The sequence below is a fragment of the Aphis gossypii genome, chromosome X (assembly GCF_020184175.1).
Source record: "Aphis gossypii isolate Hap1 chromosome X, ASM2018417v2, whole genome shotgun sequence".
In the NCBI taxonomy this organism is placed as follows: domain Eukaryota; kingdom Metazoa; phylum Arthropoda; class Insecta; order Hemiptera; family Aphididae; genus Aphis; species Aphis gossypii.
In genome coordinates, this window is record NC_065533.1 from 4,597,542 (window position 1) to 4,612,144 (window position 14,603).

General features: G+C 25.0%; 1 protein-coding gene across 20 annotated transcripts; it reads right to left on the reverse strand.

The window, feature by feature from the left end:
* Positions 1-352: 352 nt before the first annotated feature.
* Positions 353-13,596, reverse strand: LOC126552746 (uncharacterized). Of its 20 annotated transcripts, none has more exons than XM_050207613.1 (16): positions 13,100-13,589; positions 12,886-12,982; positions 12,357-12,437; positions 11,606-11,686; positions 10,832-10,912; positions 10,060-10,140; positions 9,290-9,370; positions 8,521-8,601; positions 7,162-7,242; positions 6,388-6,468; positions 5,083-5,163; positions 4,381-4,470; positions 3,984-4,064; positions 3,198-3,278; positions 2,391-2,506; positions 353-425 (listed from the first exon to the last, which is right to left on the reverse strand). In XM_050207613.1, exons 3-15 carry the CDS (start codon positions 12,405-12,407, stop codon positions 2,411-2,413), a joined length of 1,047 nt encoding a protein of 348 aa, XP_050063570.1. In that variant the 5' UTR covers positions 12,408-12,437; positions 12,886-12,982; positions 13,100-13,589; the 3' UTR covers positions 353-425; positions 2,391-2,410. The 20 variants fall into 20 exon arrangements, with proteins under 20 accessions (XP_050063570.1, XP_050063571.1, XP_050063569.1 ...); XM_050207614.1 differs by lacking the exon at positions 353-425 and adding an exon at positions 748-1,738 and having other exon boundaries at positions 12,901-12,982; positions 13,100-13,588; XM_050207612.1 differs by lacking the exon at positions 353-425 and adding an exon at positions 748-1,738 and having other exon boundaries at positions 13,100-13,587.
* Between the last annotated feature and the right edge of the window lie 1,007 nt (positions 13,597-14,603).

The following is a 14,603-nucleotide window of genomic DNA, read 5'->3' on the forward strand; positions in this document are numbered from 1 at the left end:
TTGCTTCAAGATGAGCCGTTCATGGAACTGTTCTTGCACAGCTGCTACTGAAGTGTATTATGCAGGTAGAAAAAACTGGGGATAAAGTTCATGGGTTTGTGTATGATTGGGCAACTACTAACAGGCAATTATGGTTAGAGCTTGGAATAAAATATGTAAAAATGGAAAATTGAATGAACTCAATAAAAAATTTATTCATCTATTAGATACAACTAGAAAAATTTTTGCATTTTCTGATACCCCACATCTTATAAAAAATATTAGAAAATTTCTAAATAATAAAAAAAACAGTTAAAGGTATTTATTATATTTTAAATAATAAAATTATTTTATTAATAGTTATAACAATTTTTACCTCCTGTTTCAATTAGTTAAGTGGACAAAACGATAAATTAAATGGCATTTGCTTGAAAAATTGTATCACACTGAAAAATAAAAACGATGTCTAGTTAAAGTATGTCAATCCATCACAATAAATCATGTTTATTTAAATTCATTTTTAAAAACGAAAGTATAACTTGCAAATTTTTGTTTTAATTATATTACTACTGTTAAAAATAAGTTTTTAATTGTTTAATCGTATGAACATTTTTATCATTGTACATCGTACACATATGTGTATAATAAAATGTATTTAAATAAAACATTATATAGGTATTAAATATATTCATAAGTATAATTGTTATATTTACAATACTAATTTTAGAATAAATATTTTCTTATTACAAAATGACATGTTTCAGGGGGCTTGTTATGATATAATTATGGGTGTAAATGAGGGGGAGGGGGTTATGTTTAACGAAACTTTAAATTTTAAAGTAACTTTGTGCTAGTTGTGGGTCCACAACACGGGTTGTATCAACGGCGTGCTGTTGGAAAATGGAAAAATGAACATTCATTGTTCCTTTCTAATACATAAAAGTGCCCTTGATCAATAATTGGAATTAAATATGGAATTAATACTATACATAATACATGTATAAAATATAAAAAATTAACAAAACGATTGTTTATTTAGCCTGTCAAGTACAAATGTTGACAAAAATACATCAAAATCATGAATATTTTCAAATTATATTGCAGTTAACATTTATAATAACATTTGTATAAGAAACTAAGAATTGAAACTTTAATCCATAAATTTGGCTTACAATAATTATAGAAGAACTTGAACATTTGTGACAAAAAAAATTTTATCTTAAGTTTATATTTTTACAAAATTCAAAATTCACTAGTAAAATAACGATTCACTGTCAAATAATTTTAGATATTTGTTATTGTTAAAAATAACTATAGCTAGCTCTACTACTAACCCGTTAAAATACTCACGTTCATTAATTGAAAAATAAACACTTATTAGAAATGATATAATAAATGCAATACTTAAAAAATTATACAAAAGTCAGATGTTATACATTGAAAATTCCCTCTATCAATTATGTAAGAAAGAACAATACAAAAAAATTATTCATGTAGATAATAATACACTATAATATGTGGGAACTAATTAAAAACTTTTCCAAAATTAGACAAAGTTCACTTATATTTTAACCTGTTGATGAACAAAACAGACAGAACGTACAATAATTAAAATAAATAAATTAACACCATTAAAACAAATACAATTTTAAGTCAAATCTTGCTCATTCTGCATTCACTTTGAATATTTTTTTCTTCCGTGGAATTTAAGTCCACTGCTATTGTACAGCAAGTCTATTGTCAATAATATAACTGCCGACTAGAAAAATAATTTGTAAAATTCTGTTAAAAATTCAACAATATCTAATGACCAGAAGTAATTAAGATTAAAGAAATCACAATGTATATTAACTATGAACAAAAACATGTCGTATTTTAAAACAAGAATCAATATATTATGGAGATGAAAAAGAAAAATTTTGAAGTTTATGAGTGAATATTAATAAAGAATACATATTTGAATGATATTAAACACAGCAAATACATAAATATGAGATACTTATATGATATACAAACTATTTCAATGATATCATGATATTCTAAAAAGAATTTGAATAAGGTTATTTATATCAAATACATGTAATTGTATAAGGTAAGATGAATGGGTCAATTGTCATAAATACTTAACTCTCCAAATAATATAAAATAAAACGTAGAAGAATTTATAAAGATAAAAACATTATTTTAAGTCCGATGTTATTTATTGAAAACTTCATCTATGAATTATGTAAGAAACAATGATTTAAATAACTACATGTGTAGATACTAATTTAATACAATATGTGGGAATTATCGAAAACCTATTCAAACACTAGACGTGGTTCACATGTATATTAAAATCTAGAGATGGTTAAAATAGATAGAATGAACAATAATTAAAATGAATAAATTAACACCATTAAGAAAATTACCATTTTAAGTCGGATATTGCTCACTCTACACTCAATTTGAATATTTTATTCATCACTGAACATTCCGATCCCTTTGTATTGTACATCAAGAATATTGCCAATATTATTACTGCCAACTAGAAAAACAATAATACATTAAATTGGGTTAAAAATTAAACAATGTGTTATGATAAGAAGTAACTTAGATAAAAGCAATCACAATGTATATTAACTATGTCAAAAACATGTCATATTTTAAAAAAAAAAATCAATAAATTAAAGTTATAGAAAAAAAAAATTATGAAGTTTATGAGTGAATTTAAATAGAGGATTCTTCTTTAAATGATGTTTAACACAATAAATACATAAATATGAGACACTTTTTATTTCTATTCAAACTATTTCAATCATATCATGATATTCTAAAAGAATTTGAATAAGGTTATTTATACCACGTACATGTAATTGTATAAGGTAAGATGAATGGGTCAATTGTCACAAATATTTCACTCACCAAATAATATAAAATAAGAGGTATGAGATTTAATAAATATAAATACAATATTATATGTCAGATGTTATACATTCAAAACCACCTCCATGAATTATGTAAGAAACAAGAATTCAAATAACTATATGTGTAGATAAAAATAAAGTACAATATGTGGGAATTATCGAAAACCTATTCAAACACTAGACGTGGTTCACATGTATATTAAAATCTAGTGATGGTTGAAATAGACAGAATGAAGAATAATTAAAATAAATAAATTAACATCATTAAAACAAATACAATTTTAAGTCGAATATTGCTCATTCTACACTCACTTTGAATAATTTTTTCATCACTGTATATTCATGTTCCCTGTTATTGTACATCAAGAATATTGCCAATATTAATACTGCCAACTAGAAAAACAATACTATGTTAAATTGGTTTAAAAATTAAACAATGTGTTATGATAAGAAGTAACTAAGATAAAAGCAATCACAATGTATATTAACTATGTCATAAACATATCATATTTTAAAATAAGAATCAATAAATTATGGTTATAGAAAAAAAAAATTATGAAGTTTATGAGTGAATTTAAATAGAGGATTCTTCTTTAAACGATGTTAGAAAAAAGAAATACATAAATATGAGACACTAATGTGCTATTCAAACTATTTCAATCCTATTATGATATTCTAAAAGCATTTGCATAAGGTTATTTATACCTAGTCCGTGTAATTGAATAAGGTAAGATGTATGGGTCAATTGTCACAAATATTTCACTTACCAAAAATATAAAATAAGAAGTATGAGATTGAATAAATATAAATACAATATTATATACAAATACATTATTTAAAGTCAGATGTTATACATTGAAAACTCCTTCTATCAATAATGAAAGAAACAATGATTCAAATATCAATATTTGTAGATAAAAATACAGTAAAATATGACAGAATTATCTAAAAGCTGTTCAAACACTAGATGTGGTACACATGTATATTAAAATCTAGTGATGATTAAAATAAACAGAATGAAGAATAATTGAAATTAATAAATTAACACTATGAAGACAATTACAATTTTAAGTCGAATATTGCTCATTCTACACTCACTTTGAATAATTTTTTCATCATTGAATATTCATGTCCCTTGTCATTGTACATCAAGAATATTGCCAATATTATTACTGCCAACTAGAAAAACAATAATACGTTTAATTGGGTTAAAAATTAAACAAAGTGTTATGATTTGAAGTAACTAAGATTAAAGAAATCACAATGTATATTAACTATGTCAAAAACATGTCATATTTTAAAACAAGAATCAATAAATTATTGTTATAGAAAAAAAAAATTTCTAAAATCTATTCCTGCATTGGACGTGGATCACATATATACTAAAATATATTGATGATTAAAATAGACAGTACAAACAATAATTAAAATGAATAAATTAACACCATTAAAACAATTACAATTTTAAGTCGAATCTTGCTCATTCTACACTCACTTTGAATATTTTTTTCATCACTGAATATTTATGTCCACTGCCATTGTACTTCAAAACTGTTGTCAATTTGATTACTACCAACTGGAAAAACTTTAATTTGTTAAATTGTGTTAAAAATTAAACAATATGTTATGATTTGAAGTAACTAAGATTAAAGAAATCGCAATGTATATTAACTATGTCAAAAACATGTCATGTTTTATAACAAGAATCTATTAATTATGGTAATAGAAAAAAAATTATTAAGCTTATGAGTGAATATTAATAAAGAATTATTCTATGAATGATGTTAAACACATTAAATACATAAATATGAGACACACATAAATTATACAAACTATTTCTGATATCATGATATTATAAAGGGAATGAGTCAATTGTCATAAATATTTCACTCTCCAAATCATATAAGATTCAATAAAGATAAAAATATTCTTTATAGTCAAATGTTATACATTGAAAACTCCTTCTATAAATTATGTAAGAAACAATGATTCAAATAGCTATGTATGTAGATAATAATACAGAACAATACAAGAGAATTATCTAAAACCTATTACTACATTAGACGTGTATCACATATATATTAAAATTTAGTCGTTATGATTAAAATAGACAGAACAAACAATAATTAAAATGTATAAATTAACACCATTAAGACAATTACAATTTTAAGTCAAATCTTGCTCATTCTACACTCACTTTGAATATTTTTTTCATCACTGAATATTTATGTCCACTGCCATTGTACAACCAGGATATTGTCAATATTATTCCTGCCAACTAGAAAAACAATAATTCGTTAAATTGTGTTAAAATGTATACAATGTATTATGATAAGAAGTAACTAAGATAAAAGCAATCACATTGTATATAACTATGATCAAAAACATGTCATATTTTAAAACAAGAATCAATAAATTATGGTAATAGAAAAAGAAAAATTTTGATGTTTACGAGTGAATATTAGTAGAGATTTATTCAATGAATAATGTTAAACACAACAAATACATAAATATGAGACACACATGTGCTATTCAAACTATTTCTATGACAGAAGTATTCAAACTTTTTCATCCCAAAGCTCCTTTGACTCTTCACAAAATATTGACGGCTTCCAAATTAAAAATGACAAAAAAATCAATGTTTGTATGAATGTAATTTATATTTTACAATTTAAACTAATTATTTATTACTTTTGACTAGTACTGCAAACACAACATACGCACTGATAATTTAACCATTTCAGTCGATGGTTACAAACGTACAACATGGGCTATTGTTATTATAACAATTTAGCCGCTATATTGGTATAATTATAGTAACTGGTTGTAATAATCTAGCACTATAAATATAAATTTATCACTATCGCTATAATATTATAGAAACAAATTAAAGTTACCCATATTTAGGGATTGATTATTGTAGAAAATTCAAGGTTTAACAAACCGGTGTTCCTCAATGATGATAATAAACGTTTTTTCATAAAAATATTTATTGGTTTTCAATTATATGACGTGGCTCCCTTCGACAACTCTTGCAACAACCCCTGGGAGCTGCGACGCAGTTTGAATACCTCTGCTCTATGATACCATGATATTATAAAGGGAATTTGAATAAAGTTATTTATACCTATTACATGTAATTATATAAGGTAAGATGAACGGGTCAATTGTCATAAATATTTCACTCATCAAATCATATAAAATAAAACGTATAAGATTTAATAATGATGAAAACATTATTTAAAGTCAGATGTCATAAATAAAAACTTCCTCTACCAATTATGTAAGAAACAATGATTCAAATAAATATATATGTAGATAATATAACAGTACATTATGAGGGAATTATCTAAAACCAATTCCATTACTAGACGTGGTTCACATATAAATTAAAAACTAGTGATAAACAAAATAGACTAAACGTACCATAATTAAAATGAATAGATTAACACCATTAAAATAATAAGATCTTATAGTCGAATCTTGCTCATTCTACACTCACTTTGAATATTTTGTTCATCCCTGAATATTTATGTCCACTGTCATTGTTCATCAAGACTGTTATCAATTTGATTACTACCAACTAGAAAAACAATCATTTGTTAATTATGTTAAAAATTAAAGAATGGGTTATGATTAGAAGTAACTAAGATTAAAGAAATTACAATATATATTAACTATGTCAAAATATGTCATATTTTACAACAAGGATCAATAAATTATGGTTATAGAAAATAAAATGATGAAGTTTATGAGTGAATATTAATAGAGAATAAATTCTATGAATGATGTTAAACACAACAAAAACATCAATATGAGAAACTGATGTGCTATACAAATTATTTCTATGATATCATGATATTATAAAAGGAATTTGAATAAAGTTATTTAAACCTAGTACATTGAATTGTATAAGATAAGATGAATTGGCTTATTGTCATAAAGATTTCACTCTCCAAATCATATAAAATAAAACGTATAAGATTTTATAAAGATTAAAACATTATTTATGGTCAGATGTTGCTTATTTAAAACTCCATCTATGCATTATGTAAAAAAAATGATTCAAATAACTATAAGTGTAGATAATAATACAGAACAATTTGAGGGAATTATCTAAAACCTTTGTCAACATTAGACTTGGATCACATACATATTAAAATCTAGTGATGATTATTGATTAAAATAGACAGAACAAACAATAATTAAAATGAATAAATTAACACCTTTAAAACAATTACAATTTTAAGTCGAATCTTGCTCATTCTACACTCACTTTGAATATTTTTTTCATCCCTGAATATTTATGTCCACTGCTATTGTGCATCAAAACTGATGTCAATTTGATTACTACCAACTAGAAAAATAACAATTTATTAATTGTGTTAAAAATTAAACAGTGTGTTAAGATTAAAGAAATCATAATGTGTATTAACTATGTCATAAATATGTCGTATTGTATAACAAGATAATTTATGGTAATAGAAAAAAAAATTATGAAGTTTATGAGTGAATATTTATAGAGAATTCTTCTCGGAATGATTTTAAACACAACAAAAACATCAATATGAGACATTTATATGCTATACAAACTATTTCAATGATATCATGATATTCTAAAACGAATTTGAATAAGGTTATTTATACCTAGTAAATGTAATTGTTTAAGGTAAGATGAATGGGTCAATTGTCATAAATACTTAACTCCCCAAATAATATAAAATAAAACGTATAAGATTTTATAAATATAAAAACATTATTTAAAGTCAGATGTTATTAATTGAAAATTCCCTCTATGAGTTATGTAAGAAACAATGATTCAAATAACTATATGTTTAGATAATAATTTAATACAATATGAGGGAATTATCAAAAACCTATTCCAACACTAGACGTGATTCTTATATACAGTGTGATCACGCTAAGAGGTACCACTAAATATTTCAGAACAATGACCTTGTATAGAAATGGGGTTTTCACTAAATGAAAAAATAGTATAAAATAAAATTCCACTATAAAAATAGTTAAAATTGTAATCATATTACAGCAGTTTACTAAACAAAAATTATATCACACAGGTACTCGATATATCCATCAGGACGACGTACGATATTATTAAATTATTATTTATAAACAGATAAGGTATAATTAAGTATTAATTTGGCACTATTTTTTTTTATTTCCAGTAGTTATAAGTGAAAATTTCGTTTAAAATTATGCTAATTATACAAAAACTCAAATGTTGACTTTTCTAACTTTGTCAGTTTTGTAAATAGAAAAAAAAATTTTTGTAAAAAACATGTTTTAAAAAAAATAATCTATTGGAATATATAGAAAAAAAGTAGTATTTCTATTAATGTAAGTTGTATTGCGCGTGCGCACACCAAAAGTGTAAAAAATTTGAATATCATAAATGAATGTATATTTAAGTACTATCTTTCATTTAATAAAAATCCCATTTCTATACAATGTCATCTTTCTGAAATATTTAGTGGTACCTCTTCGCGTGATCACACTATATATTAAAATCTAATGATGATTTAAATAGACAGAATGTACAATAATTAAAATGAATAAATTAACACCATTCAAACAATTACAATTTTAAGTCAAACCTTGCTCAGTCTACACTCACTTTGAATATTTTTTTAATCACTGAATATTCATGTCCCTTACCATTGAACAACAAGAATATTGTCAATACTATTACTGCCAACTGAAAAAAAAAATTATTCGTTAAATTGTGTTAAAAACTAAAAAATGTGTTATGATAAGAAGTAACTAAAACTAAATAAATCACAAAGTATATTTAGTATGATCAAAAACATGTCATATTTTAACAAAAATCAATAAATTATGATAATAAAAAAAGAAAAATTATGAAGTTTATGAGTGAAGATAAATAAAGAATACTTCTTTGAATGATGTTAAACACAATAAATACATAAATAAGAGACATTGATGAGCTATAAGAAATATTTCAATCATATCATGATATGATAAAAGCAATTTGAATAAGGATATTTATACCTAGTAAATGTAATCGTATAAGGTAAGATGATTGGGTCAATTGTCGTAAATATTTTACTCATCAAATAATTTAAAATAACAGGTATGAGATTTAATAAATATAAAAACATTATTTAAAGTCAGATGTTATAAATTAAAACTTACTCTATCAATTATGTAAGAAAAAATGATTCAAATACATATATATGTAGATAATATAACAGTACAATATGAGAGAATTATTTAAAACCTATTCCAACACTAGACATGGTTCCAAATATATTAAAAACTAGTGATGAACAAAATAGACGAAACGTACAATAATTAAAATGAATAAATTAACACCATTAAAATAATAAGATCTTATAGTCGAATCTTGCTCATTCTACACTCACTTTGAATATTTTTTTCATCCCCGAATATTTATGTCCACTGCCATTCTTCATCAAGATTGTTATCAATTTGATAACTACCAACTAGAAAAACAATAATTTGTGAAATTGTATTGAAAATTACACAATGGGTTATGATTAGAAGTAACTAAGATTAAAGAAATCGCAATGTATATTAATTATGTCAAAAACATGTCATATTTTATAACAAGATAACTTATGGTAATAGAAAAAAAAATGATGAAGTTTATGAGTGAATATTAATAGAGAATAAATTCTATGAATGATGTTAAACACAACAAAAACATCAATATGAGAAACTGATGTGCTATACAAATTATTTCAATGATATCATGATATTATAAAAGGAATATGAGTAACATTATTTATTCATAGTAAAGGAAATTGTATAAGGTAAGATGAATGTGTCAAATGTCAATTGTCATAAATATTTCATTTAATAAATAATATAAAATGAGAGGCATGAGGTTTTATAAATATAAAAACATTATTAAAAGTCAGATTTTATATATTGAAAACTCCCTCTATGAATTATGAAGAAACAATGATTCAAAGAACTATATGTGTAGATAATAATACAGAACAATATAAGGGAATTATCTAAAACCTATTCCTGCATTAGATATGTATCACATATATATTAAAATTTAGTTATGATTAAATAGACAGTACAAACAATAATTAAAATGTATAAATTAACACCATTAAGACAATTACAATTTTAAGTCGAATCTTGCTCATTCTACACTCACTTTGAATATTTTTTTCATCACTGAATATTTATGTCCACTGCCATTGTACAACCAGGATATTGTCAATATTATTCCTGCCAACTAGAAAAACAATAATTCGTTAAATTGTTTTAAAATGTATAAAATGTATTATGATAAGAAGTAACTAAGATAAAAGCAATCACATTGTATATAACTGATCAAAAACATGTCATATTTTAAAATAAGAATCAATAAATTATGGTAATAGAAAAAGAAAAATGTTGATGTTTATTAGTGAATATTAATAGAGAATTATTCTATGAATGATGTTAAACACAACAAATACATATAATAATATGAGACACTTATGTGCTATACGAACTATTTCAATGATATCATGATATGATTAAAGGAATTTGAAAAAAGTTATTTATACCTAGCAAATGTAATCGTATAAAATAAGATGATTGTGTCAATTGTCGTAAATATTTCACTCATCAAATAATTTAAAAAGAGAGGTATGAGATTTAATAAATATAAAAACATTATTTAAAGTCAGATGTTATAAATCAAAACTACCTCTATCAATTATGTATGAAACAATGATTCAAATAAATGTATGTGTAGATAATATAACAGTACAATATGAGGGAATTATCTAAAACCTATTCCAACACTTGACATGGTACACATATATATTAAAAACTAGTGATGAACAAAATAGACAAAATGTACAATAATTAAAATGTATAAATTAACACCATTAAAACAATTGCAGTTTTAAGTAAAATCTTGCTCATTCTACACTTACTTTGAATATTTTTTTCATCCCTGAATATTTATTTCCACTGCCATTCTTCATCAAGATTGTTATCAATTTCATTACTACCAACTAGAAAAACAATCATTTGTGAAATTGTATTGAAAATTACACAATGGGTTATGATTAGAAGTAACTAAGATTAAAGAAATCGCAATGTATATTAACTATGTCAAAATATGTCATATTTTACAACAAGGATCAATAAATTATGGTTATAGAAAATAAAATGATGAAGTTTATGAGTGAATATTAATAGAGCATAAATTCTATGAATGATGTTAAACACAACAAATACATAAATATAAGATACTGATGTGCTATACAAATTATTTCAATGATATCATGATATTATAAAAGGAATATGAGTAACATTATTTATTCATAGTACAGGAAATTGTATAAGGTAAGATGAATGTGTCAATTTTCCTAAATATTTCACTTGCCAAATAATATAAAATAAGAGGTATGAAATTTAATAATGATAAAAACAATAAACATTATTTAAAGTCAGATGTTATACATTGAAAATTCCCTGTATTAATTATATAAGAAACAATGATTCAAATAACTATATGTCTAAATAATAATTTAGTACAATATGAGGGAATTCTAAAACCTATTAAAAACACTATACGTGATTCACATATACATTAAAATCTAGTGATGATAAAATAGACAGAACGTACAATAATTGTAATGAATAAATTAATACCATTAAAACAATTACAATTTTAAGTCGAATCTTGCTCATTCTACACTCACTTTGTATATTTTTTTCATCGCTGAATATTTATGTCCACTGCCATTGAACATCAAGAATATTGTCAATATTATTACTGCCAACTAAAAAAAAAAATTATTCGTTAAATTGGTTGAAAAATTACACAATGGGTTATGATTATAAGTAACTAAGATAAAAGCAATCATAATTATATTAACTAAGTCAAAAACATGTCATATTTTAAAACAAGAATCAATAAATTAAGGTTATAAAAAAAAGATGTATGATGCTTATGAGTGAATATTGATAGAGAATTCTTTTTTGAATGATGTTAAATACAACAAATACATTAATATGAGACACTTATGTGCTATACAAACTATTTCAATATCATGATATGATTAAAAGAATTTGAATTAAGTTATTTATACCTAGTAAATGTAATCGTATAAGGTAAGATGAATGGGTTAATTGTTATAAATATTTCACTCACCAAATAATATAAAATAAGAGGTATGATATTTTATAAATATTAAAAAATTATTTTAAGTCAGATGTTATATCAATTATGTAAGAAACAATGATTCAAATAAATATATGTGTAGATAATATAACAGTACAATATGAGGGAATTACCTATCTAAAACCTATTCAACACTAGACGTGGTTCACATATATATTAAAAACTAGTGATGAACAAAATAGACAGAGTGTACAATAATTAAAATGAATAAATTAACAACGTTAAAATATTAACAATTTTAAGTCAAATCTAGCTCATTCTACACTTACTTTGAATATTTTTTTCATCCCTGAATATTTATGTCCGCTGCCTTTGTGCATCGTGACTGTTGTCAATTGTATTACTGTCAACTAGAAAAACAATAATTTGTTAAATTGTATTAAACATTAAACAATGTGTTATGATAAGAAGTAACTAAGATTAAAGAAATCACAATGTATATTAACTATGATCAAATACGTATCATATTTTAAAACAAGAATCAATAAATTATAGTATAGAAAAAAAAAATTATAATGTTTATGAGTGAACACATAACATATTGGTACTAGAGTAGTGTAACAACTGAGTTGCTGTTTGGCTGACAAATACAATCTTAATGTAAGAATCTCCAGATTGAATATACTAATGATACTGTTTAATAATAAAATAATATATCAGTAACTGCAAGTATAACATTAACAATATTGTTTAGTCACATTAACCGAACAATTAATGATAGTGACAGGAATAAGAATTTATAAATAAATACACTCACTTTATATCTACATACTAACATTAAACAAATAATCTACTCACTTGGAAACTGAGTACCTCTGTTTAATGATGGATCAACCAACCGTGCTCTGCTACCAATGTTTGCGCAAACGGGGCTTTTAAGCGCATTCTTCGGATGCTTTGTCGTTAGTATATTTCAAATGATTGACAATAAATTAATTATTATTAAGAACACAATATTAAATCAGTGGTGTTCAACATATTATATACAAAAAACAAGTAAATGTGGTTATACCTATTATAAAATATTGAGGAATGGGGAGCACCGTAGGTCCATTCAACCGTACCTGGTGATGTCTTGAGCACATCCTTGCTGAGCTGCTCAAGGAACTCGTTATGGACACGAACATTTAATCCGTAATGGTACGTGGAATGACGAAATGTAATGCACGTCCCCGAGCGTTAAGAACGTTTTGTGGAGCGACGGTCTGACGACAACAGTCCTCGCGAGCAAACGATAACGCGTAGAGCAACGGCCTTAACCACTCGGCATCGGCGAGCACGAATGGCACGTTAGTGTATGCGGCGTTACAGCATTATAGTTCAACGAGATGACCGACGCCCAAACGGACATAAAACTCACGTAGTCAGACCATACGAAGAGCATAACAGTACAACACGGTAGAAATATACGACGCACTGAGATCGATAAAATAACATACTATATTTATACTAGATAAGATATCTTATCTATCTCAGTGATACGATGTAAAAAAGCTGAGTAAAACCCAAAGTTAGGTACTACGCACGCGGCACGCGGCACGCAGCCACTATAGATAATACATACGTATTAACTTAAGTTGAGTATGACAGATCAGCAGCAGCCTGATGTAAATCGAGACCATTTTTGAAGCCAGTAAATTTTCTTCGTAATCTATTTCTTCTACAACTTTTATTTGCATCTGTAGTAGGTACATCGCATTTATGACATGTATCAACACTTGGTTTTTTAAAAGCAACTTTTAACATGTGAAATTCTCTTTCACAAATTACTCTTGATACAGGTTCCATCAATAGTTTGCTTGTACAGTTCATACATTTTTTTTAAAGTTAAATTACTAGGTAAATATTTCTTATCATTTAATTTCCGTGTATTTTTTTCATCTAATGTCTTTAAGAAGCAATCTTTACAGATTGAATGGCGTTGTCAGTTGATTTCAAAAAAATAATTTAATGTTGAAGTTCTATATATATTACTATCAAACTTTCTGGTACGAGAACATTTTTTTTCTGATTAGTATAATAAGCCATAGAAAAAAGACAGTCTTCTATCATATGTACTCAAATTCCAATGGTACTCAATAAAAATTTTATTTCTTACATTATCTGTTAAAAAAGGTTGATACATTTTTCTGCATTTTTATTTAATAACAATATAATTATATTTTGTAGGTAAATGTGCACAAACCTGATGTTATCGCTAAGCATGGAATTAGCAAACGGCAGTATCGCGAAGTCGCGAACAGTTGCTGACGGTCGGATTGGCGGTTTCGTTATCACATATATTTTTTAAATTTATAATTCTTGTTCCAACTATACACTCGTATATTACACAGATTTCATACTTTATAGGTACTACCCACATAACATTTTCCAATGTTAAAACTTCTATAAATATTGAAGTTGAGTTAAATTAGAAAGGTTCGAAAAATAAGATTTAATAATACTAGAATAAGTGCTTATTTTTAAACGTTTACATTCAAGTAAATTCTTTAGTAAATAATATATATTATGGTTCA